Source organism: Branchiostoma lanceolatum, chromosome 14 (assembly GCF_035083965.1).
Source record: "Branchiostoma lanceolatum isolate klBraLanc5 chromosome 14, klBraLanc5.hap2, whole genome shotgun sequence".
NCBI classification, from domain to species: Eukaryota; Metazoa; Chordata; class Leptocardii; order Amphioxiformes; family Branchiostomatidae; genus Branchiostoma; species Branchiostoma lanceolatum.
Genome location: NC_089735.1, coordinates 6363979 through 6390472, shown reverse-complemented (window position 1 = coordinate 6390472; position 26494 = coordinate 6363979). Strand labels below are relative to the sequence as shown.

General features: G+C 39.9%; 3 protein-coding genes across 4 annotated transcripts; 2 read left to right on the top strand and 1 right to left on the bottom strand.

Moving 5' to 3' along the window:
- The first annotated feature begins 76 nt into the window (after positions 1-76).
- Positions 77-17019, top strand: LOC136448867 (uncharacterized). Of its 2 annotated transcripts, XM_066448536.1 has the most exons (24): positions 77-95; positions 412-622; positions 2207-2415; positions 2685-2793; positions 3223-3339; positions 3787-3848; positions 4165-4323; positions 6426-6539; positions 7115-7183; positions 7886-7988; positions 8612-8688; positions 9340-9404; positions 9911-10062; positions 10355-10386; positions 11108-11207; positions 11408-11460; positions 11575-11676; positions 11986-12023; positions 12614-12744; positions 13883-14031; positions 14309-14403; positions 14953-15031; positions 15271-15379; positions 15933-17019. In XM_066448536.1, exons 2-24 carry the CDS (start codon positions 532-534, stop codon positions 16004-16006), a joined length of 2289 nt encoding a protein of 762 aa, XP_066304633.1. In that variant the 5' UTR covers positions 77-95; positions 412-531; the 3' UTR covers positions 16007-17019. The 2 variants fall into 2 exon arrangements, with proteins under 2 accessions (XP_066304633.1, XP_066304634.1); XM_066448537.1 differs by lacking the exon at positions 77-95 and having other exon boundaries at positions 122-622; positions 2210-2415.
- Positions 17020-17196: 177 nt separating this feature from the next.
- On the bottom strand, positions 17197-21983 carry LOC136448864 (histone acetyltransferase KAT8-like). The gene is made up of 10 exons (XM_066448531.1): positions 21761-21983; positions 21373-21450; positions 20721-20893; positions 20353-20406; positions 20041-20205; positions 19571-19660; positions 19097-19237; positions 18628-18721; positions 18128-18278; positions 17197-17851 (listed from the first exon to the last, which is right to left on the bottom strand). The coding sequence occupies exons 1-10, from the start codon at positions 21942-21944 to the stop codon at positions 17632-17634; spliced, it is 1350 nt and encodes a 449-aa protein (XP_066304628.1). The 5' UTR covers positions 21945-21983; the 3' UTR covers positions 17197-17631.
- Positions 21984-22202: 219 nt separating this feature from the next.
- LOC136448865 (NADH dehydrogenase [ubiquinone] 1 alpha subcomplex subunit 8-like) lies at positions 22203-25266 on the top strand. Its single transcript, XM_066448532.1, has 4 exons — positions 22203-22424; positions 23135-23296; positions 23920-24015; positions 24575-25266. The coding sequence occupies exons 1-4, from the start codon at positions 22302-22304 to the stop codon at positions 24713-24715; spliced, it is 522 nt and encodes a 173-aa protein (XP_066304629.1). The 5' UTR covers positions 22203-22301; the 3' UTR covers positions 24716-25266.
- Positions 25267-26494: the final 1228 nt, after the last annotated feature.

The following is a 26494-nucleotide window of genomic DNA, read 5'->3' as shown; positions in this document are numbered from 1 at the left end:
AAGTACGGTCCAATCAGCAGCTAGGATTTTAATTGGGCTGTAGTGCCCAGGGAACGAGCACGAGTTACTTCCGGATTTGCCGCGCTGACCGACAAGTAAGCTTTCTCTTGTCAACATGTTTGAAGTTTGTCGTTTTGTCGTGATTTAAACAAGATTGTGAGGTTATTTTCTCGGAGCACAATAGCAGTAGATCTGTTTAGTGACTGGCGTACGTAGATTGGTCACATGCTGTACGTGTAAGCGGCGAAAACCTGCGATGTTTTATGTTGACTTTCTTGGTTGGGCCCAAGTCTGACAGGTCACGAGACTTTCGCCTGATCAGTTTACCTCCTTAGTAGGCTACTAGCTTATGACCATCAAAGATGTCATATTATGTTGTTGATCTATTCATATCGTCTGATCTTTTCTTAGACATTCGTCATCCAGTTTCACACAGTTGGACCCTTGTACCCCCCTCCCCTATTAAACAGACCACAAAAGAGTGAATTTGTCTGAGTACGGCCGAGAACTTAACATCTTAGAAATTCTAAGATGGCGGATGTTGGTCTTCAGACGTCTGTGAGCCTGGAACAGGTCCAGCCTGGAGGTTCAACCGTCATAGGAGTGGAGGAACAAGAAGAAGGTGTGTTCTTGCAACATTACATTACGACTTCCCTTTTCAGTTTTGCAATCAAGATAATTTTTGCCATAACAATCATTATTTTAACGATGTTAGCCAAACAAACATGACAGTTTGCCAAACTAACAAACTAGTGTCAAGACTTGGTGTGTTGTTACAGTGTCATCATGTGTGGAGGAAGACGTTGAACAAGGGGGTGTTTTAACCATAGTTATATCATTTTATCAAATTTGTACAAATATTTTCGCATTCACTTTCTTGTTCCCTTTGTCATAAGATTCACACAATTTTCATAAAATGCTTAGGCACCCCTGTTATGTGACAGAAGGAGATAATAATCACTGCATACTGGTAGACTCTTACTGACCACACGTTGGTTACGAAAGAAAATAAGGTTGTTCACCTAAGAAAAGTGTTGATCTGTTAATACTGCATGGAATACAAGGGTCCATTGACCTGCCTTTTGCGCAAACAAATTTTGAGCTGTTTAATAATTCATATATGTAACATATGTGTGTGGTTAACAACATTTAAGACAGAAGACAAAAATTTAAGTAATACTATGTACAAATGTGTTACATGAATGAATGTCCATATGTAAAAGAGTTAGTTAAATGTTCCTAAAAGTTAAGATGGTGTACATTGTGTTACGCCGAAGGGCGGTTATACTGGCTATACAGATACAGATACAGACAGAAGTTTATAAATGTTATAATAGTTAATGTTTTATTTCTGAGTCCTGACCATCACCTCATCCTCATGATCAGCCAAACTGAGGGCCACCATGTTATGGTTCCGTAGTGTTGCTGCATAAACTATAATGATTAATGAGCCAGCCTTTGAATAAGTTACATCACTTTGTGAACTTTAGACTTCTGTGTAGCTACTTTACACCCTTGTGATTAGCCTGGGTGCCTAGTTAGTTTTCTGGGGCTACCAGTTGGTTAGGGCATGTAGGGGTGAGTATGGGAGACCTGGTAAACTTATTAGGATGACACCCAGGCTACCTTGTGGTCCCATGAGAAAGTGACAGTGAAATGTGATATCATAACATGGGTGTTGCTTGCTATTCTGCTTAGTAAACAACAGTTCATCAGGTTTTGTGAACAGTGTATGAACAATGTAAAGTCATCTCCTTGGTAAGATTTTACAAACACTAAACAGGAACATGCCAGTTTATTGCAGTAAATACATTTAAGTACGCAACAATTCAGTTTCGCGGTAGGAAAGAATGGATTGTAGTTTTAGTTTGCGGTTGAAATAATGTACTAGACAGGCAGAAGCCAAAACAGGCATTTTCATGGTTGTCTGAAGTTTGCAGTTAAGTGGTTACGGCACAAACCGTGAAAATTAAACCATGGTGAATGCATTTATAGTATTGAATTTCATATTATATAAAGTGAAATTTGCTTTTTCTGACTGTCATCATTGTTGTTCTATGAGTTTGAATTAGTGAATCTGTGTTTGAATTCTGGCATTAGTCTGTCTGCACAGCTAAACATGTGTTTGTACTGTATTTGATGAACAGTGAATAAAATGTGGGCACATTTTCACGGGGACTGACTAAATCTTGTGCATTTCTTTTAGAAGCGCCACCTGCGATGGGGCAGAGTGCACCGGGAGGATCTGGCCCTCAGTCACCACACCTGCGAGTGAGGTCCCACCGCCGGGCACACAGTGACCAGCCCTGGACCATGTTCCCCTTCAGCACGCCAGAGGGATTTGTCGCAGTCAACAAGCCACCAAGCTGGGCAGAAAACGAGATTGAAGCACTGAAGATAGCAAATAATTATAGGGTATGTCTTCTTAAGGCTTTCATATTCAACTGATTACTGCTACTACAGTGAGTAGTATATATATACCAGCATATGCTTGTAGGCAGTTTTGTCAGTTTGCAAACAGAAGAAGTTTAGGAATGATGAATGGATTGTCATGAATTTTTGGTTTATGGGTTGCATAGATTACTTTTACAAGCTAAAGTAAAAAAGTTATCCTCAAGATATAACTACATGTAACTGACAGTGTAAAATCACTACAAACCTCTGTTTTACAATCCCTTTCACAGTTTGGCTTCAAGAAGTGGAAGAGCCATGTGACTGCCAGGCCCTTGGAAGTCAGGTCCGATGTTGTGAAGGAGCTATATTCAGAACCAAAGACAGTCAAACTCATAAAAGGTGTGTTTTTGATGTGTACAGGGATGTCCCTACAGCTGAACTGGTTTCAGCCTCATGGTTTAGCTCAAGGTTCCTATTAGTTGCTAACTGGGAGAACCTGGTTTAATCCTGGGTCAGGACATCTTGAGGAGATACCTCAAGCACGTTAAAGGGGAAGGGCTAGCAGCCCCTCCCTTGAAGAATGTATACTGAGCTACAGAAACAGCAAGGAAACTTGCTGCCCCATGTGCCACTAGACACTACAGGGGTCTCAACAAACGAACATTTTGGCTTGTGCCAAGTTGAAAATCTTCCCCATTTTACTAATTTTTGTACAGCTAACCAGTTTAGGACAAACCGTACAAGGCTTAGCATTGTTGTTAATGTAAATAAATCTATGTTGTAATTTGTCTTATTGTCAATTTCAGCTGTTTCTTCTTGTTTTTTCAGGTTCAACCATCTCACCAGGAAACATTTTGTACAGTGTGTTGTTTGGGTGGTGGATAGCTGCTTTTTACTTTCTGGTGGCTGGACTTATGATGCTGACATACATAGGCAGAATATATGGTAAGGCTGATGTCACATCAGAACTAAATGTTGAAATTTTCATGGTGGTTTGATGTTCTTGGTTTTTGCGGTGACATCTTTGATGCAAGTTTAAAACCACTGCAAAAATGCTTGTTCTGTCTTCTGCTCACCTACCCCATTCTTTCAATCCAGAATTCAAAACCACCATGAACACTCCATTTTCTTCCCACCGTGAAATCAAATCCCCGCGAACTGAAAGGCATTTACAGTACTTTTGTTTATGCAATGTTGTGGTTTTTACTCTATTTTCACTCCCCCGAAATATGCTGCCTTTGATGTTCTGTTGGAATTTATATTTACATGTATATATAAAATGTCTTCTTTTGGTTTGCTGAGATCCAGGTCACTAAAGATTTTGTACTGTATTGCTTGAAACATTGCTGTTTCTTTTTGTATTGATATGAACTCTCATCTACATGTTTGCAGGTTCACACTGTTTCAAGTTGGCAAAGTACTTCTTTTGGCCCTTTGGGAAGTTTGTTCAAAAGGTAAGAAAGTTGTGATTTTGATTTCTGAGTGGAAACGTTTCATCATGGTAATACTTGTGACTGTATGACTGTATCTGACTATATATCAGTTGAATAGCTTTTTACAGTAAAGGCAAGGGTAAAGCATGTAGGCGACCTCAGACTGAGTACAAAGCATTACACTTTTTGGTTAGGTAATAGTGCAATGCAGCTTCACTACAGCTCACATATTAATCCAAGCACACCAGGTCACCCCTACTACTCTTCTTGATGATAAGTGTGTTGGGTTCTTTTGCAGTAATGCAATCATCTTTGTTCTTTTATTGATGACCTTTAGGACAGAGATGGTGACAGTGGGGAGGAACAGTCACTTCACAACGGCTCAGTTCATAACAGCTACGAGAGCTTTGAGTCCAGTGAATCCACACCACTGGTGTCCAGTACTAGAAGCAGGAATGGCAGAAAAGGCTGCTGTGGAACTAGCACTGAATACTGGGTAAGTTGTTAATTCATTGATTAAGACCTGCACACTGCAAGAATACATGGTATATGTCCATATATTCTTGCTTGGCATTAAGGTTATTCTGCCCACTCTATTTACCAATGTTACCATAGTTGCAAGCAACACTATGTACCATCCACAGTAGTTTGGATGATAAGTACAACCCAGTGTTCTCGCCAGGTTTTTTCCACAGCGTCGGGGCAGGGGTTCGGGGGCTGCCTTAAGCCCCCGACGGGGTCCAGGGGCAGAGCCCCGGTTGGGGGGACCCAGGGGGGCGAAGCCCCCCGGAAGCTCTTGCATTTTAGGGTATTGAGAAGGCTTTTTTTTTCAGTTTTGAGGGTCATATTTAATGACAATCGTGGCAGTCAATCAACTTCTCCACAGGACCTTGACATACAATACTTCTGGTGAAAGACAACTTGAAACTCAGAAACAACAATATCAATAGTTTATTTAGCTACTCAACAATAGTCGATACCAGTTTTCCTTTTTTTGGCTGTGTCCGGCTGTCCTAAGTCGAAGCGCAACAATCGTCGCTGTCAGAAGTTTTCTTCGATGCGAAATTGGAAGCGATATTCCTGGTATAGTACGCTTCAACGCCGGCATATTTCCAGAAAAATCGCCGCCGAGGTGATCTTCCCTCGGCGGTCGGCGGCGAAAATCCTAATACGAAAGTCCCTTGCCGCGGCCCTTGGCCCGTCTAAGAAATCGCGTCACCCCTCTCCCCCAAGTACATACGCCGCCGGCCCGTTCCAGGAAGCCGAAACCGCTGTTCTGCGTCTTACAGATAACGTGGAACTTCCGTCTAATAAAAACTTTGTACAAGCATCGCTGTGGGGTAAGGGAACGTAAAATCGTCAGAGGTTCGCTGTTGACTGGCACACGGAGATCCAACTCGCGCGTTTTCCCACAAAGTTGCCCCTGATTGACAGTCGGCAGCCTTTGATGACAGTCGCGACCATGGCGACGTCGGCGGCAGAAAGTCTGCTAAAAGGAAAGTCGGCGGTTTGTGGGCGGTGCCACAAATTTGCAGTAGCCGAATCGTCCAATCATGGCGAAGCTTCTAAATAAGTTGAAACTTTATCTTCCTCTCTTTGTAAAAATGAATTTTCTGTGCATTAATTCGCTGTTATGGATGGGAAAATGACGTAACCTTGCTCTATAAATTTGTCAGAAATACCGTTAAGAATTAATTCTATCCCCGCGCTGACAGAGAAAGGAATCTTTTACAAAGAACAGCTTCTGTGTTGGTAAACCGCGGACTGTTAACTTCCAAATAAGGAAATTCCCCGGGAATCTGATACATTTAAGGCTGTTCTGATAGTCGGGAACCGCCCCGCAGATTGTGCACATGGAGACCTACTCGCCTATTGTTTACGTTTTCGCGCGATGCTGCCAGCGGCACACGAGCCGCTAAGGGCTTTTCCCGGGTGGGAGGGGCGGCGAGACAAGATCGGAGCGGTAGGGCGGGGTGCTAATTTAGTAATTGTCACCTCCCTTGGAGCCGATAGCTGAATGGCTTCCTGCGAAACAGGGGAGGCGCGTGCCTTTGCATTTTTACTACGGTATTCTTGTCTTTTTTCGCCGCTACGCTGGGTAAAAAAACAGCATAGCGGGTGATTTACAGCGTCGGTTTGTCGGCCCACAGCGTAGCGGCCCGCTATGCTCAAAAGACCTGGCGAGAACACTGCAACCCCTTGAATATAAAGTGGAGTGAATTCACTCCTCAAGCTAACCTCTATCCACTGAAGAAGCCACATCAGCGAAACTGGTTTGGGTGACTGGCTGAAAGAAAAGTTTTACATGGGAATTACCGGGTATATTCCATATCTCTTACTGAGGTATGACTACAGTAGAGAAGATATTACAGTGTAGTTAGATTGAGGAATGAATCCACTCTACTTTATACTACAACCCCTTGAATAGTTTTATATCCCAGCTAACTGCTACTACTACTTCTACTATATCTGTATAACTACTACTACTATGTAATTGATTGCAAACTCGTTTTGATATATGATTGGCAATAATGTTTAAATGTAACATTTGACCCACTTGCTAGTTCAGGAGTAAACCTGAATTTGACTCTGTTGTAGCACAAGCCTGAGACGTACATCTGGCTGATCCTGGGTGCACCGTTGCTGTTTGTTATCCATGCCTTGGTGTACTTTGTGTGTTGGATCCTGGTGGTTTTCATACCTGTGGCAAAGGTAGTCATACTCATATGTTCTTTTTGATTGTCTAAGAAACTGTTATGAGATTGTAATTTAACTTGTTTTGTTGTTTGTTTGTTTGTTTTACTATTTTTTATCACAATTGCTTGAGTATACATGTATTTGGATGAATTAAGAAACCTCCAATCAATCTTTGTATACTGATCTTACTCAAGTCACTTTCAGTGCTGTCCTTGATATCATTGCTTCATTTTGATAGTAATAATCAGTAGACGTGGCTGTATGATATGAGTAAAAAGTTGACATAGTCACACCTGTTACAGTAGCATTTCATCGGTTAGTTAGTAACCCTGTCTCTGGACAAGAAGGTTGTCAGTTCGAATCCCGGCTGTTTTCGCTCACCCAAATTGTACACTACTGGAAAGGGTTGCAGTCCTTAGGAAGGGACGTTAAAGCCTTGTACTTGTGAAGACAGGAAGGGTAATTTCCCCTGTACAATGAACCTTTAGAAAGTGTTCATAGCATCTTTGTTCTCTATTACAACCAATGGAAGATTAGCTCAACTGTTCCTTGAGCTAAACTGGTTCCATATCACTTTCTCTTTTTTACAGGTTAACGGCCACGCCATCAAGATGCTTCTCATGCCACCGGGGTCCATCCGGATAGAGAGTGACAGCATGGTAATAAGGAATGCTGGGTAGTAAAAATACAAGATTATAACAGGAAATCGAAGATCTCATACCTTTGCGAGTTTTTATGAATTTCTTAATTCTATGGCCCTTGCCATCACAGATGCTAGTGATCCTCCCCTTCCCTTCTTCCCTTAATCAAGCTCACTGTCTCACTACCATAAGAGGTCATTTGTAGGAGATGGCTGACCAGCTGTCCATGCAAATGGACCATACCACACTACTTTCAGAAATGGGGGTGTCTGTTGGTAATGCTGCAGTACCTTAAAATACAGCTAGGGGTTCCTAAAGTGCAATGCCTATTCGGGACCTCAATAAACTACAAACATTTCAAAATTGATACAAATCAATGAAAAGAATCTGGAGTTACAGGTGCAAACACACGAGCACAACTAAAACATTACCCCAGTCATACATGTAGATGAACCTCACATAAGATCCAATGTTTGAAGCATAACCGTCTAGGAGATTTAGTAAATCTGTCTGCATGAACACAAACATAACTTAGCATTCGGGATGCAGTGTTCCTTCCAATATGTGTATTCTAGCGGGTACATATTATACCTTGTCAAAACAAAGGTTATACATGTAATTTGTACATTGTAGTTGTAATCTTAGGACATTAAGAAAGTTATGATATGTTAACTGGAAAATGTTGCATGTATGAATTGTTTTGTCTCTTCGTGATAACAGAGTGCTGCCCAGCAGCCCAGCGAGGTGATCGTCTGCACCTACCAGGCCGTGAACGTTTACTACTACAAGTACACTATCGATGGCATGAACATTGTTCTAGTCAGTATCCTTTCTGAACAACAACTAACAGTTGCTGAAGAACTGTTGAAACAAGGACATCACTAAGCACAGGGTCTTTTTTTGTTATGTGTATATTGTTTAATTGTCAACAGCTGTATATTTTCAGCTCATATGTACTTGGATGTTATCCTCATTTAGTATTATCCATATGAAAAGTCAAGGGAGCTTTGCTACTGTTGATGCAATTATAACTAGGGGTCCCAAACAAGAGCTATCTACCACTCAAAAAGCATGACCAATATAGCATATCCAGAACACAAGATATCAAAGCTTGCAGTTTTGCTGCATTACCGCAGAAAGCGGACAGTAGGCCCGTTACAAACTTAACCATCATCTTCCTCATTCCTACCCACCTACCAAATATCATTAAAATCCATCCTTAACTTGTTGACTTATGCTGTCCTCAAACACACACACACACACACACACACACACACACACACACACACAAACAAACGGCACCCAAAGCAGGACCTTCTTGGCAAAGTTAATAGTATGTCACATTAGGATTGACATTTACAGCAAGATTCTTTCTATATACATGTGTATGTAATCTCCAATAAATGCCTGTGAATAGTGAGCTGTTAGCCTTGACTCTGTGTCCAGACCTGCTGCTGTTTGTGGTGTTGGCTCTTATTGCAGGATATGGAGACAAAGGGAACCAGTACACCTCCCCTACAGCAGTATGTCTTACATATTTCTCTGTAGGGCAGATGAGACTTTAAATCATATTTATAATGTATTTGATATTTGATTTTTTTTTTACAGCAAACGTATACAAGTACAAGACTAAATCATTACTTTATCAAACACCTAAAGGCTTGCATGTTGCAGCCTGGTATCCAAACCTATTGTAGCTCCCGAGTCTCCTGCGCAAACTCGGGAACTATAATAGATTTGGATACCAGGCTATACATGTTGTGCCTGTAAACTTGCCTTTTTGTTGAAGGAAGCATTTGACCTTTACCTTTCCATGATATCTACTATTATAACTATTATACTTAGTCTATATTATACGAGAATATAACATTTTTTATGTTGTTCACACTTTAATTAATTATACAGGTAGATTTCCATGATCATCTACCAACTTGTCTTGTTTACGTTTACTTTTCCATTATCCATCTTGCATTTTCATGTACACGTATGTTTAATTGTGTTTTTACTGAATCTTATTGTTTTATACTTATGTTTTTGAAGTGGACTTCTCATATATTTTTGCCTGATCCTCATTGATCTATATGTTCTATTTAGAATAGAATATTATACTCAGTCTAGTAAACCTTGCATGTTTATGTTTAGACAGTAACTATGTTCAATCTTTTACCCTCCAGAAATTTGTCATTTCCCTCCTTGCCATCATACCATTGGCCTATTACATTGGACTGGCCATTGCCAGGTAAGCTACTTGATACATGCTGCATGTACTTTCTTTTCACATGCCTGCGCTATTGCAAGTCCATGTTGCCTTGTTGGTTTACAAGTGCCTAAACGTAATTGATTGATGATCTACTTCTACGACATGTTCAGAAACTTGTTATTAGTTGTTTAGACTGTGGGTCATACTTGAGCCATGATAACTAGGGTTGGGTACCGATAACAGTACAAAACCAGTGTTTCTTAGTGGATTTGTAAATTTACAAATTTTTTTTTTTTGTGTGGCTTTTCTCAAACACGGGACCTCCATTTGTGTCCTATCCGAGGGACGTCCCTGACTGAAGCTAGGTACTCATTTCCACCTGAGTGAAGTGGGGGTAGTCATGTAAAGTGCCTTTCCCAAGGGCACAACGTCAACAAGACAAGTCAGGGGACCCCAGAATCGAATCCAGTACCTCTGGGTTCCAGGCCAAAAATCTTGCCACCACGATGCCACGATTATCACAACATGTCTTATCTTGTTCCCAGTATTGCAGCACAGAGTAACTTCGCTGTTGGTGCCGTCCTGAACGCCTCGTTTGGCTCTGTTGTGGAGCTGACCCTGTACATTACTGCCCTAGTGAAGGGGGCGGCACAAGCCAACAACTGCTACTCCGAACTCGTCAAATCTGCACTCACAGGTGTGGAAAACAGCTTTGATTGATATTATTTGGTGTTTGATTGATATAATGTACATGTTTTAAGACATACAGACATTTGATGCATGGTCCCAAAGTGAGCAAGTTTGGATTATGTGGACTATAAATCATTACTCATTGTAAAATGTTCTTATGTTTGGGTGCAGTTTTATTTTGGGGGAAATTTTTCAATTCTTAGACCTAGATTTAGTAAATCTTAATTGAGTTTGAGTAATGAGAGTAATAATGAGAGGTATCTACCAAACTTAGATTTGTTTGACCATCTTTGTTTCAGGAACACTCCTTGGTACGATGCTGTTCATCCCAGTAAGTTGATCATTTCCTGTTTTGAAGTTTTCATCCTGAAATTGAAGAATTGTTGTCAAAATAGGCCACAGCAAGTAAATTTCATGGATGACATCCTCTGCAGACTCCAAATTTATTGCGTGCAGGCAAAAAAAAACAAGGCAGGCGAAAAAAACAAGGCATCCACATTTTTAAATTTAAATACCATAGAATATGTAAGAAGAATTGAACCGATAAAACATTATATTACAACAAGTCTTTTATCCCTGTATTCAATAAAACATTACCTAACACTGATGTCAACATTAAAATAATAAAATTATCGATTTAGGTCCGGGTCTGTATAACAAGACGGCAGAGACAAGGTTTCCGTACACTCTCCTGAGTCATGAGGCAGACTGACGGTCACTACATGTTGCTGACTCTGCTCACTTTTCCCTTAGCTGAAGTTCTCTAGCTTTCTGCTATTGCTGTCCTGTCAGACTGAATTTCCGTGCCTTAGAATCACCCGTCTTTTCATTTTGTCTTCAACATACAGACAGTTAGACAATGGTCTACTCAAACCATGTATAACAGGTCTTCTTTATGCTGTTACACGTAAGTACAATTGTGACAGGTGCTTGGCTTGGTTGAGATATTTGAATATGTCCAAAGGTTTGTGCATGATCATTGGTGGGCTGAAACACCATGAACTGTTCTTCACATGTGACAGGCATGGCTGATGTGTTTGAATGTGTTCCAGGGTTTGTGCATGATCATTGGTGGACTGAAGCACCATGAACAGTTCTTCAACCTGAGGTCAGCAGGGGTCAGCTCAACGCTGCTGTTTGTATCAGTGGCAGGTAGGTGAAATACGGTATACTGTGCTTGTGTATATCTAAACTCTGCATACTGGGGGTGCTGTACTAGAGATCTCTCAAATACACTTTTTAAAAGTGGTGGATAAATGTCCATGAAGGTTATGTAATATCAGAATATACACGGTGTTGTTAGCCAGTTGTCTTACACTGACAGTGTCCTATGTATCCTTTTTGTTATGCAGGTGCTTTTGCGCCTACCATTTTCTCCAAGTTCTATGGCAGTATTGTGTGTTCGGTAAGTTTTTTTTTTTTCATAATGCAATTATTTCTCTTAAGTGAGTGTCAATTATTGTGACCAACTTATATTTGAAGTTGAATTTGTGACACCTGTTTTTTTAATTTTCCACAGAGTTGCAACAACGTCACAAGTTGGTCGAACATCAATGACTCTCTGCTGACAGAAACAGGGCCCAGTGGCACTTTCATGTGCTCAGATTGTCACCAAGAAGTGGTGAGTTCAAATTAAGACAAGATCTAGTCAAAATCAGAAGGATGTTAACCTTTGAGTTCTGATTTTAGCATGTCATGCGAATGTTGAAAGAAATGGCGGCACAATATTTTTCATGTTTCGATGTTATAATGTCACACTGCCATTAAATGAAAGGACCTTACTCAATAGCGCCCCCTGTGTGATTATAAGCAGTCCTGCATGCTTGTACAAGTGTATGCATCTGATTTAATCAGTGTTCTTTTAGCACATACTAGTAGTCTGATAAAAACGATAGAGTTTCAACTTTCATGTTATTTTCTCTTTTTTCAGTTTGACCAAGAGGGAACTTTGTTCAATGAACACATCAAGTAAGTGTATTGAGTTTCCTTTTCTTTAACATTTAATTTTCTATTCCTTAGATGTTAAAACAAAGTGAGTGTAGATTGTGGTCAAAAGAACCTTGTACCCAGAACAATGATGCAAAGAGTTATCTATCAGTGACTAGATCAATTTCCGTCAGACCCAAGCCCACAACATACTGCTCACAAGTTGAAGCTTGTACATACTACCTACATGTGTATGGAACAGTGGCTTATGGGTATTTATATTAGTTACGAGCACTTTTGATAAAGCAGCCAGAGTAGTCAATTTACTACATATGTGAAGAGTAGAACACTGGTAGGGTGGATTTTCCAATACGAGCGATCACTGTTTTTTTTTTCATCCGGGGTATTCGATAACTGGTAGGCAAACGGATGTTAGCAGATTAGATTACTACATGTTAATTGGTATTTGAATAAGCAGATCTGATGACTAATGGACAGGTAATTTAATCTATTGCCTATCATTGCTTGTATTGGTTTGTTCTTTCATTCTTCACAACACAATCTGAATCCCATTCTGCAGTATAGGTTTTTCCATGGTGATTATAATTTTGTACTTTTCTCCATCACTTCAGGCCGTTGATCTACACCTGTGCAGTGCTGCTGCCCCTGGCCTACATCTCCGGTCTGTTGTTCACACTGAAAACTCACTCGCACATCTACGATGAGGAGAAGACCGAGGACAACAACACAGCTCCTAACCAAGGTACTGACTTTCTTCAGCAGAAATAGAAATTTTCCACGTTTTTAGGTAAAAGTAAAGCAGCCATCCCCTATAGAGGTGAAGCGTGATCTTTTTTCTATCAGCTGAAAGTCGATAAGGCACACTGCATCACTCCTATACATATTGAGTGTAGAGTGTATGTTGGATTCTTTTTTTTTTTCTTTTTTTTTCCCTTTTTTTTCTTCTTTTTTTCTTCTTTTTTTTATCATTGGGTAGGCCGACTACTCTCTCTTCGCAGCCAGGGGCTGAATTGCGAGGAGCGTACAATTGGCGGGGCTGAATCGCAAGGGTCTGGAGCAACTGCCATTTGGCGCGCAGGTGACCTCAATACGACAATTGCCCCATATACGGCCATAGGACTGTAGGTTTTCTCACACCGGAAAGAATCCCTACTTTTTTCGATAAGTACAGTGGATTCTTTAACATGCCCAAGGTGTGTCTCTCCTCAAATACGGGACCTCCATTTAATGTCCTATCTGAGGTACATCCCTAACCGAAGGTAGGTACTCATTTACACCTGAGTGAAGTGAGGAAAGTCATGTAAAGTGCCTCTCCCAAGGGGTATATTGGTGGTTCCGAACCTGGGACCTCTTGGTCGTGGGCAAAACACCCTACTGATTGCACCACACGATGCCACTGACAAGCATGGCTACAAATAAAACCCGAGGCTCCCATTCGCAGGACCAACAGCTAAACATCCCCTCCTGTAGACAAATGCAGCCCATAACCAATGCCTAATGGCATCAAACCCTCACCCTTTGCACCTATAGAATTTGATACAAACTTGGCAAAGCAGCTTGGTCATATACTGCTTACACCATGGAGACATGGCCTATACATGTACTTGTATTATGTATATACATTTTGATTTGATTTTTATTTTATTAGAATTGCAACACGTGGGAGCTATTGCTGGTGTTGTGACCCGCACATAATATACCCGTTTTTACACATGGGTGGAGTGAGGAAAGTCGTGTAAAGTACCTTTCCCTAAGGGCACAACATCAGTTGCGTCAGGGGATTCGAACCCGGGACCGCTGGGTCCTGGGCCGAAAACCCTGCCGTTACACCACATGATGCCACATGTTATATTGCTTATATCAGTTTTCATGATTTCCAGATCATAATAACAGCCACAGCACCATCGCACACTGGTCCCGTCTGAAGGGGGTGACCATCCTCCTCGTGGCTACAGTACTGATGTCCCTGTGTGCAGACCTTGTCACAGAGAACATGCAACCCATTCTTACTGGCTCGGGGGTGTCACAGGTTAGACCATGATATGATATTTACAAATGTTATCATATCTAGTGCAGTCAAGTATCGTTCCATTCAAATATATAAGCTTATCGACATACTTACCAGTGTCTTATTATTTTGTTCATTTTCAAGTAAATTTACATCAACTTGCTATTCCACTTTTTTTTTGTTTTTTGTAGAGATGCAGGCTATATGTTGGAAACTTCATGTTTCATTGTGATTGGGCATGAATGTATAATGAAGGTTATTATTATTATTATTATTGAAACACTGTTTTTCCTTCCAGTATTTCATTGGGGTGACGTTGTTAGCTCTGGTTCCCGATACTCCTGAGATCGTCAACGGCATCCAGTTTGCACTGCAGAATAACCTCAGTCTCAGGTAATCTACATTTTGTGGAACGTTCTCTCAGTTTGGACAGTAACAAATTTTCAGGAACAGAGCTGTGTCCTGCTTTAAATTTCAGTTCCACTCATCGTTTGAGAGCCCATATTGTTCATTTTAATTGTTAACGTCATGAAGTTCAGATTTTTGGTTCCGATGGTGTGAAATTTTCGTTTGTCCCAATCAAGCCAATTTCCATCCCGGGAAATAGTGACAGGTCATGGAGACAGCCCTGATCAGAAATTATCAATCCTGATGATCTGAGATTATTGAAGTATATCATTTTTGACATTTTGGTATTGAAGCTATAGGTCACAGTGGCTTATGGGTATTTATATTAGTAACTAGCACTTTTGATAAAACAACCAGCGTAGTCAATTTAGCGTAGACACAGTATAGGATTGAAGACTGGGTGAGAACAATGGCCCTAACCAGAACTCACTGAGTGGCAGATTGTGCATCCTTAATACTTCACAACCATATTCATATTTGTTCATGCATTTATTTGTTTGATCGTTCTTTAACTTGCCATTTTCTTCTTTTTAGTATTGAGGTAGGCAGTTCCATTGCTGTGCAGGTGTGTTTGTTACAGATGCCTATACTGGTCCTGGTCAATGCTATTCATGTGAGTATGATATATTCTTCTTCTTCATTTTTCTCCACAACACATAACATCCTGAAATGTAAACTATCGGCAGATCTTGTAACTCTAATTTGGAGTTGGTTTAGTCAATGTATACATGGCATCTCTCAACAATAGTTTCCTCTAAAAGTATATCTTTAAAAGAATTTAAGCCTTTTTTTAAATCCGTGGAAGCCATGTTGTGGTTTTTGCTGATGAACGTTGTCCCCATTGACTTGCAGGAGATTGGCTTCCAACTGTTGTTTATAGACCTGCACTTGTGGTCAGTACTCTTCAGTGTGCTGGTCATGAACTATATCTTCATGGACGGAAAGTGTGATTACTTCCAAGGTAGGCAGAAATGTTTTATGTTTTATTCTAAGGCCAGACAACTTTGGCCCTAAGGTAAAATATTAAGATAAAAGCTCCACACTATGCTGCAATTTTGGCTATTTTAAATATTGATATGGATTGTCTAGCTACAAACCATATCTATACTTTGACACTGTGTGCAATCTGCATGATTGAACACTTACTTGTCCTTGCTGCAGGTTGAAAGCAAAGCCATTTGAATTTTTGCCCTTAGGAATTGGCATTTTGTAGAATTGTTGACACATTCTGCTGTTTCTGCATAGTAAAATGCATTCTAAATCCCATAGTGTATGAAATGATGCCAATGATGTATACTGTAAATTCCTTTATGATCAGTGATTTTCATGGCAAGGAGAGAATGGAGTGTTCTCTGTGGTTTTAAGTTTGCGATAGTGCTATTGTCCAATACTGTACAGTGATGGAACACCAGTGGTTTTGAGTTTGCAGTGAAATCATCACTGTGGAAACCACGAACATAAAGCCACCCCAAAAATCTTAAGAATGACAGTATTGTTATTTGATCTGTCTGCAGGGTCTGCCATGTGTATTGTGTACCTCATCATCGTGGCCATGTACTTCTTCGCACCCAACCCTGAAGGCTGTTGAAGCCCCTGAACTCTGACACCGTGCCATCATGATTCTGCCCATGCCTTTTAACTACATGTATTTGTCTCTAACATTATGGACCAGAGATACCAATATATTGTACTATTAACTTTGTTTTGAGAAAAGACTTCTGTTGTCCACTCAGATTATGTTGCTATAGTTAGATGAATTTTGCTGCTATAATGTATACAAAAATGGAATTAGTGTCAGTCTTTCATTCCAGAATTACAAAATAACTAGATGCAGCACAAACTATGAAACTTGTGAAATTATTTATCCTCCAAAAATGCTGCATAAGTTGAACTTATTTCGATGCATTATAAAGTAGCAAGTGTTGCCAAGGAAGGCCTTAAGATATGTATGAGTAGAGCCAACCTTTCTTGCAAAAATCTGTTTTGTCTGTCCTCTGAAATGTTGACAATATTTTAGGACATACTAATTACTAAGTCCTGCCAATAGGTCTTTTTTATTTGACTTGATATTTGAATATATATATATTACTTAATATTATACATATCTGGGATGTTGCTTTCTATTGTTCATGAGGTGAAATATGTACTTTTGAGTCCATCTTGAGAGTCTGCAGGACTAGAGTTGATTAGGAATATATTATGTTTCTGAAGTATATGTTCATCAATGTACGAAATAGGCAACTTAGTGTAACTACTGTTTAGCCTGTCGGTCATTTATGTTTCATAAATTTCAGTTAGTTGTTCAAGGTCTTAAAAGTATTGCTGCATTGTTTAAGACACTTTTATTGCTAAATGTGTTTTCTACATTTAGAACATCTTTTTAGGAGTAAATTGCCAAACAATATTTTTATATGTCCCTAATATTGAGATGAGTGATATTAGTCTGCAAGAAATATATATAAATTTGTGTATTGTAATAGAAGGACTTGATATATGTACATGCAAAACAATTTATACCTCCAGCTTTTAAAGTGGTCTACACTCAATACTTTGTGAATGTATAGAGGATCACAGACTTTCATAAACCACATTGTCGGGTGATTATGAGCTGCACTTGTTGTGTTTCTGTGTCTCTGATTCTTTTCTATCATAAGAATTATTATATTTCACTTCCCTAAAGGGTGTATGGCTACTAAGCAATACAAATTAAAGGCCTGAATACTGTCTGAACTCTGCAAACAATTATTACCATTATAACCCAGACATAACGCCATATCATTTAATGTCATACAGATATCTTTATTGGAATGTACATACTAAATTCTGGCATTACTACATGTGTATATGCCACTATGTTACAGAACAAACAAGGGAGATGTGCAAACATGAAAAGTAAACTAGGGCAAGTACTTATCAACATCATGCAATACTCAAGGCAAGTAAACTTGGACTGATATTCATCATTGTCCACAGTCCTAGACCCTATGGGTCTGCAACCCCGATACACTCAACAGCTAAATTCACAGGCCAAGACACACAAGGCTAGTGCAGCACCTTACTAAATGATCCTCACAAAGCTGCAATTTTGACTCTCTACAGCTTAATTTATCATATACTGCAATCAGTCAGGTCCAAATGCACCGTATAACACTGCTTACATTTTATACTACACGAATAACAGTAGTGTGAAGCATATATCTTACAAGAAACATTTTACTTCTTTGATATTTTGAGATCTTTCTTCTTCGGTGCCGCCCAGCGCAGGCACGAGGTGTCGACCATGATGGGAGGGCGGCGGTATTGGGCGCTCTTCAGGTGCTCCTCCACGAGTTTGGCCGTCACACAGATGACGTGCTGTCCCTTCCAGTACTTCACCATGTTCATGGACTGTAGTGTGGAGATGATGTCATTCTCCGTGATGCTGGTCATCTGACTGTAAAGTGACAAAAGACAGGCCATCAGTTTCCTTCCTCTTACTTCATGGGAAATGAGTCTAAAAGAATAGACTGAAATATAGCAGACAAAAGGAAATTCAGAAATAGTTAAAACCTGATACAAAAGATACTCATGCCAATTTTGTAAACAGACGTTTCAGATCAAATCCCTTTGTCAGTTTTCCAACAGGTATTTCACCCCAAATTCTAAGGCTGTTGGTTGTTGTCTTCTACAGAAATGAATTTGACCATTTTGAGATCATGAAGACGCTAACCTCAAGTCTTTAATGGAGAGTGTCCCCTTGAAGTCCCTGAGGATCTCTAACAGTACCCAGGACCAGTAGCTGCGGTAGCTCAGCTTCCCAAGGTCAGACAGCGGCTTCTCAGGGGAACCAACTCTGTGTTCCAGTTTGGACAGCTCATAACCTGAAGTACAACACACACAAGTCAACATGGCTCTCAATTCAATACAATAAGATCCAACACAAAAATGCTCCACTTCCAGTAAGCTTCACTTGCTTTAGCTTTTCTCAGCAAGAACATGTTTTGCCACTTCCATGGAAGCAAATCACTGTTTCTTCTTCCATACTCCACATCTCAGATGGTAGTTCCATGCTGAAAGCTTCTTCCTTAGATCTATATCTTTAAGAAACAAGCACCTTCATTATTGCTCCACTGATGGGTTTAACATAAAACATTTCAAGACAAAGGTGATGAACTGAAGTAAATCTTTTTTAAAAATTTAAATTCCAGTCTTCAGAGACAGTGAACTTACTGAATGCAATGAGGAACTTCCCATAGCCTTTCCTCTGGAATGGTGGCACAGTCATGATACAGGCCAGGTTGTTGCCATCAGGGGATTCTTTCTCCTACAAGAAACATAAACTCTGTGTCATTGTGGACCTTATCCAGCAGGTTAGTGAGGAGTTACTGAAACATTTTCCCAGATAACTCTTGCATAGGTTTTGTCACAAAAAATTCATTTTACATGGCTGGGATCAGCCCTGGAGACAGGGATCAGGGCTGTCTACAGCTTTATGTTGTTAAATCTGTCATTCTAAGTTTGAAAATACATTCTAATAGATTTCATGATTTTTTGGACGTACACGGTTAATTTTTTTCCTTCCCAAAAAACAAATTTCCATCTTGAGACAGAGGCATGGGTCCTGGTTGGGATATTTCATAGCATCAGCAGCACATTCACAGTTCTAATGTAACTTTAAGTTCAAGAAACTGTAGCTCACCTTGGAGAAATATCCCACCAGGTGTGCTCCTTGTTTGTCCACCTCTGTAAGGATGTAGAACATGAAGGGTTCCACATCAAAGTACAGGGTCTTGTGGTCCAGGAACAGTTTGGCTAGCAGACACAGGTTCTGACAGTAGATCTGAAACAAAGTCCACAAACATGTATTACATGTATACAGAACAATCCTTCAGAATACAGGATTTCCTTCCTAATAATCTAATGTCTGATATTCTACTGGTACATATACTTTTACTATAGGTAAATTGTGTCTATAGAAATATAAGTGACTTCTACTTGGATGAAGAACTTTATCTTCTGTTTCTGAACAAAAAACAACTGCAATAATTGAAATATTCTTCTTTCTACATGTTAACATTTGGATTCCAGTTTTCCAAGAGATGTTTTAACAGCATTGAAATGTGTGTCGACAGCCACTCCATAGGGCGAGTCAACTAGTGCAGTCTGTCCTGACCTTGTCTCCTCGCCCATCCACTTCATACACAGAGATAGTCCCCTTCCTGTAGATCTCTTTCCCAGGCGGCTGTCTGAATGTGCACTCTCCCTGTGTTCACAAACAGAATCACAAGTCATACAGGGTTTTTTTACGAACATGGCAAACTTTCCTCAATGCCAGTTGCTTCTATATTGAAGAGAATATACTGAATGTTGATACAAATGGCAGTCACACATTTAAGGCTAATACTTTTCTTGAAATTCTTTGAAAATTGATTTAGGACCATTCTCATACTGCAATGTTATGCCCAAAGTCTACTTCTGCAGATAGATCAGAAATACATTTATAAATAAAGGAATATCAATAATGAAATCATTTCATAAGTCAGACAATCCTCGGTCGTTGCCAAAGCTTTTGCACTTCGCAACGAGCAAGGATTTGATTTGATTTTCATAGTAACAGAATTTGAATATGCTACATGTACTTACCATATGATGTCTGTATGTCTTCTCATACTTCATGTACTTCAGGCAGAATTCACAAATGTACAGCCGTGGACACTTCCCATAGTCCTCTGGGAACGGTGAGAAGTACCAGGCATCGATTTCGTACTTCCCAATCTGAACCTTGTCCACATACTTTACTTTTGTGATCTGAAGAAGAAAGACATATCATTTGAAAATTGTTACAAGGCACAACTGGTGAGGTTAGAGTACTATTGGAATCATTAAAAAAAGACAACAACACCATACTTCAATCAGAAATAAAATACATGTATAGATGGAAAACCTGTTACTTACAGCTTCGTGTTCCTTTTCAAGGGCTGCGGTGGTTGGGTCCATCTCTGCATAAGTCTAATAAAAACAAAGCCGACAGGAAAAGTTGAGAGTCATGAAAAGTTGAAGGCATCAAAACTAACAAAATTTTCGTTATCCTGATCATATTATGATACCCTACCATAAATATACCAGTAGAAAATATCACGATTTCTAAAGCTGGATAATGACTTGCATGTTTAAAAAGCAGCCAGAAAACACTTATTCACAAGTATTTGACTGACACATATCAAAAGATATAACATTGCAAACTAACTTTCAACATGGGGACATATAAACAGAACAATTCAGTGAGTCTTCAAGGTGAGTGACACTGCTTCCTTCTGTCTCACCTTCTGTACGTGATTGATTTCATCGTGTCGTCTCTTCTGGTTGCGCGTGATCTTTCGGTCTGGTTGGTCTGCGAAGTCGTACAGCGTTTCCTCCGCGGTCCGTTTCTTCCTACTGCTGTGAGACTGAACATCAATCCTGCACAGATCCACCCACTCATCCAGACGTCTGTTAACTACAGACACATAGGTATTAAGGAAAAGCAGTCATCCTCAACTGAGGTGAAGCATATTCATTTTTAAAGTAGCTACATGTAATACTAATAGTAGTGCAAATATGCGGCTTTGCTACGGCCAATAACCTCCTTTGCTACGGCTCACTTTTTTTGCCAAGCACATTGGGTCGCCACTTCTCTTTCCAATAAGTGTGTTGGGTTCTTCTAGACACTAAAGCAGATTATTTTCTGTGCAATAATATTATAGCAATACTTCAGGCCCCGTTTCCACAGTATGGGCATTCTTACACTGGCCTTACCCTTTAAACTGTGAGGCATGTACAATATACTTAGTACTAGTAAGACTTAAGAAATTCTTCATATTGTTTTTTTGGGGGAGAGGTTTCTAGTTTCTGTTGCTGGAGGCATAACAAAGAATTTGCATCTTTTATTTAACTGTCATCACAGATCAATTCTATAACTTTCTGAATGTGACTTACAGCCTTTGTAATGAACATAAAACTCCATTCGTCCTCCCTCATGCTCATTCCGCCTCGTCTGGATCACTTCTGCATCATCTGAAAGAGATAAATAGACATTTGCATTACAACGTGGAAGATTGTTGTTGTTATTGTTCCAATTGTTTGACAAAATATACATAGAAAACCAGTACACTATACGCAATTTGTTCCCACCTTGAAGCCACATACATGTACTAGCAGTCCTTTTACTTAACAAGTCACAACCTAAAGACTGAAGCGAAACGAGAACCACGATCGTCGATCATGGTCTAAAGAGCGGTCTAAACTGGAACAGTCCTACCTGACCGAAAATTCTACTCTACTCTACTCATGGTGTGTGTGTTGTTCGGGAACGTTCGGTACTTACGCCACGTGCCGTCCGACCGTCTGACACTGTACGTCTCGCTGATCTCCGGAATGTGGTCATTCCCATTTTCCTCGGTCGGTTTGAGATCTTTTTGAAGGTTCACCTGGACCTTTTCAGCTAGAGCTTGGTTCATCTCTTGGACATTTTCTCGGACGACGCTGCCAGTCTGCTCTGCATCAGCCATTTTGGAATTTCTGAGTTGAGGGACCGTCCAGGAATAAAAATTTTGGGTATCAAATTTGGATTGAAGTAACAAAACTTGCCAAATCATACGAAAATCAGGCTGAAAAACCAGGCTATATGTGGATATGATATCTTTTGAGTGTTAATGTAAAATGGGACGCTAATTTTACACAGAAATGCACAATCTATGTTGTTCATACCACTTTGTAGACAAAATGGATTATCCCTTAAAAAATAATCTCGCCAAATCGCCAAATCTCGCGAGACTTTCTCCGCCATATTGAGTGGCTTCGAAGGTCAGCATCTACAGGGCTGACCTCTAAATTTTCTTGCATAGAGGAGGTGAAAAGTAACTGAGATGCCAACTATTGACCAACTTCCAACGTACGAAGAACTAGACGCCGAAGAGGTGAATGTCACCTCCGCCGTACTGAAGGCCGGAGCCCACCACTATGGCAAATACTGCGACAAAGTCAATAAGGTTAGTGGAGAGATATAGAGTACAAGTCTACAACATGATCTGCAACTTATGTGGTTAAGTTGTCCTATAGTCTATAAAGTAAGTGGAGAGATGTAGAGTAGAGTAAAATAATGGCCATTTAAGAGAAGTTGATTTACAGTTAAATTTACAATCAACCCATGTATACAGGTGCAGGTCTGCATCTAATATCTGGACCAATATGAAAATCTCTCTTCCCCTGTCTCTGTGTGGTGTGGTGTGTACACAAAATTATGCAGCATTGCCATACAACCTCAATACTTTTGGGAATAGAATTATCACTAACTGAATAAGCAGTATGGGTAAGGAGGTGAAGTCTGACATCTCTGACATCTCTCAAATAAAGATTTGAAGATTTGATAATGGCACTTGCCATTTCTACATAGCCAAAGAATTTGCTCTTCTCTACTCTCGACACATCAAGCAGGGATTCATTCTTCGGCACATGCTGTAAAAACTGATGAGATCTCTGGTATTCTACTCATAACATCACTAGTACCAGTAGTTGGAGCAAGGATACGGCTGATACATTTCTCTTCAATTTCCTTGATACATCTTCAGGAAAGGAGGCACTACCTGTGGCATGATGCCATCCTGATAATGATGTTGAATCTAGCTTCATGTGATGTACTTCACATTCTCCGATCGTTTGAACTTAAAGTCAAAAGGTTTGATTTTTTTTTGTACCACAGGAGTTCATGCTTTGTCGATGGGAGGAGAAAGACCCCCGTAAGTGTTTGAAGGAGGGCAGGGAGGTGAACGAGTGTGCTCTCGACTTCTTCAGAAAGATCAAGGGAACCTGTCATGACTCCTTTACAGAATACTGGACCTGTCTGGACAACACCAAGAACATGGTAAGGATTAATGGCAATGTGATATTATATCATAGTACTTGTAGTTGTACCAGCCTAGTTAGCAGTGTAGTAGCACTTACTTACTAGTACCTATCATCTTCACCTCATGTGGGACATTAGTCTGTGATCGGTGTCCTCCATTGGGGTCTGTTCTGTGCTGAGGACTGAGCTGCATCCCAGGTGATCCCCATTGCCTCTAGATCTTTACTTTACCCGGTAGTCACAGTGCGTCTCCAGGTAGTTTTGGGGCGCCCTAGTAATACATGTAGTCGTAAACTGCACAAAGGATAAAAGATTTGTTGGCAGCCCAAGGGCTGAGTTGTACAGCTTGGACAGAGCATAAATTGTAAATACACATTATGTGCAATCAGCATCAGTTCTGGGAAAGTACTTTGTTTCACATAAACTGATATCATTTAAGTCCTTTACACCAGAGTAGGTTCATTTTCACTTGTACCATGTTTTTCCCAGTTAGACAGTAGGAAATTATTTAAAAATCTTGACTCATGTTTTTCCCAGTTAGACTGTAGGAAATGATTAAAAAATCTTGACTCATGCAGGGTAAAGAAAGCATGACATAGGGATGACACATGTACAAATGTATCACTTTTCTCTCTTGACAGAAACTGCGGCATTGCCGTAAACAGCAAGCTGCGTTTGACCAGTGTGCGCTGGACAAGTTGGGCTGGGTCCGACCAGAGCCAGGGGAACTTTCTCAGGTTAGTCATGTTCTGTGTGACACAACATGTATCTCTCCCTGTCAGAGGCTCATTTGGCCTCCTAGCTATATAAGGACAAGATGACCAGTAGAAGGACTACTAGAACAGTAGAAGTGCAATTAATTAGTTGGGCTAGTCAAACACAGTACAGAAATGTACTTCGCTGCTTTTGGGGGAAATAACAAGGTTATATACTGCATGCCTGTTGGGATTATTAATGATACTATTTAACTATACCCTGGTGGCCTCCGTGATGCACAATTGTCATCATTCCATTCTATATAAGTTATATGTTAACAAAGTTCTTTATTCTGAACTACATATTTACTAGGGCTGACGTTTCAGTGACTGTCACCTTCCTCAGGGCAATACTTTGTACTGCAGCTAGGTGGCGCTGCAGTATTGCCAGTGATGCTGTCTCCAAATGTAGTTGTAAAAAACAAACTTACATGAGTAGTAGTATCCAGTATTAGATTATACTGCTGCGGGGTTCCGAATAAAGAACATTGTTTTCAGTCAGTTTGATTATTCACAGATCGTTGCGTTCTCTGTTGTTCAGGTCACCAAGGTAAAGACAGATCGCCCCAAACCAGAGAATCCGTACAAGTCCCGTCCACGCCCGGAACCCAACCCTCCTCTGGACCCCTCTCTGGAGCTGAAACCTGCCCATGGTGGCAGCCGCTTCTACTTCTGGTGGTGATCGCCGCTAAAAGCAAACCAGTCCACACCAGTCCCACAGTCAACGTAAAGGCCAGGCAAAATTCAATTGTTGTTTCACAGATTCGGTTTCATGACAATGTTGAGGGAGCAAATTTTGAAAAAATTGAAATGAATTCTCATATCACAGCACCTCCATCAGATAAAGAAATGAACATTGCAGTCTGACATACAAGATCCAACTTCATTCTTTCTACTCTTAGACATTTACATGTATCATTAAGCTGTTAGTTATATTTTGGGTAGGAAAAATGAAAAATCTGTTGCCCATTCTAGTCCTCTGGTGCAAATTCAGGCCTTGGCAAGCTGTTGCCAACATAGACAATTTTTGAGGGGGGGGGCAATAAATTGAAATACGAATGTGTTTTACAAGAAATTTAATTTGGGTGGCTATTATATGACAAGAACATCAAACTGAATATCTAACATGCACAATTGAATGTTAAATACTGAACAGTTGAATCTGTGTACAAAAAAATGTTACTGCAACAAGAGTATTGGATTTAATAAAGATACCCCAAGTTTTTCTGTGAAGATGTTTACTGTGTTTTTTGGAAGCACTACCGGTATATATCTTATCTCCCGAAGTATCTTGTACAAATTACATGTATGTCTGTTCTAAGATGTCATACAATTTGTGCAAAGATTTTACCACCACTTAATTAACTGTTTGATATAGATATACAATGATGTCTTGCATATTCATCCAACATTCACTATCAGCTTAAAAGCTGCATGTTTTGATGATCATCACTCCAGCTGACTTTTACCCAGGACAACATCCTTGCAGATGTAATGATATGGCTGATTTGTTTTATTTACTTTATTACCTCCATGAAAAATGGAGGTATTGTTTTTGGTGTCTCTTTCTGTGTCAGTGTTTTGGTACTGAAGCAAAACTTCCAGTTATTTCTTTCTTTTGTGTTGGACATGATGTTTTTTGCATGTTTGGTGGTAGATACACTGTAGCCCTTGTGCTAGGAAAGAAGTGACTAAAGTTTGGGATCCCTAGCAGTTTGTTCGGGAACTGCATGGATGTCCAAGAGGCTAACTGAAGAAAAAGAACTGATTTTCATGATTTTGGGTATGTAGGTAGCTTATTTTGCTTTATTGTTGTCAGCTTTTTTTTCTTTTCTGCTTTATTTAATACTGATAAAATATTTCCTCAGTGCTGTTGATCAGCTTGGGAATATCAGTGAAGCTTCTCACCCTATCCAACTGTTACACGTACAGCTTTAAAGTCTTAAACTCCAGAAGGGGGTGTTACTTTCCACTAGATTATGTACAAGTATCAAAGAATACATAATCAGTCGACTTTTTACAGAATTTCGCTCATGGTGAATTACACGAGGTGTGTTTTGTCATAACAACTTGATACTCACTAAACCTGTGCTGACCCTACCCATGTATTTCCTTTACGTATACACACCTCCTTCATAATGAATATTTTTGGCATAAATGAGGGGCGATAATCACAATAAGAAGGCCAGTTGTTAATAAGATATATATTTATAAAATAACAAATAAGAAAACAATTTTTTCTTATCGCCCCTGAAATAGCCTAACTTTTGTCAGGCCTTGTCAGGTACATGTACATTGTATTCAGCCATAGGCCGAGGTTGTTTAATAGAGGGTCACCTGGGGAATTAAGTAGAATACTGAGTGCTTTTTGATGCACACGGGACTAGTGGGTACTTTATCATATACTGTAATAAGTATTCATTTTTACTTCCCAAAATTATCAAAATTAGAAAATAACTCC

Bases quoted from the DNA above. Each gene is read 5' to 3' on its own strand.
- LOC136448867 (XM_066448536.1), top strand. From the start codon at position 532: ATGGCGGATGTTGGTCTTCAGACGTCTGTGAGCCTGGAACAGGTCCAG. The intron at 7,184-7,885 runs GTAATAAGGAAT...TCGTGATAACAG, and splicing joins GGATAGAGAGTGACAGCATG to AGTGCTGCCCAGCAGCCCAG. The intron at 14,032-14,308 runs GTTAGACCATGA...TTTTCCTTCCAG, and splicing joins CTGGCTCGGGGGTGTCACAG to TATTTCATTGGGGTGACGTT.
- LOC136448864 (XM_066448531.1), bottom strand. From the start codon at position 21,944: ATGGCTGATGCAGAGCAGACTGGCAGCGTCGTCCGAGAAAATGTCCAA. The intron at 21,451-21,760 runs GTAAGTACCGAA...TATCTCTTTCAG, and splicing joins ACGGTCGGACGGCACGTGGC to ATGATGCAGAAGTGATCCAG. The intron at 20,407-20,720 runs GTGAGACAGAAG...TGTTTTTATTAG, and splicing joins AAATCAATCACGTACAGAAG to ACTTATGCAGAGATGGACCC.
- LOC136448865 (XM_066448532.1), top strand. From the start codon at position 22,302: ATGCCAACTATTGACCAACTTCCAACGTACGAAGAACTAGACGCCGAA. The intron at 22,425-23,134 runs GTTAGTGGAGAG...TTTGTACCACAG, and splicing joins ACTGCGACAAAGTCAATAAG to GAGTTCATGCTTTGTCGATG. The intron at 24,016-24,574 runs GTTAGTCATGTT...TCTGTTGTTCAG, and splicing joins AGCCAGGGGAACTTTCTCAG to GTCACCAAGGTAAAGACAGA.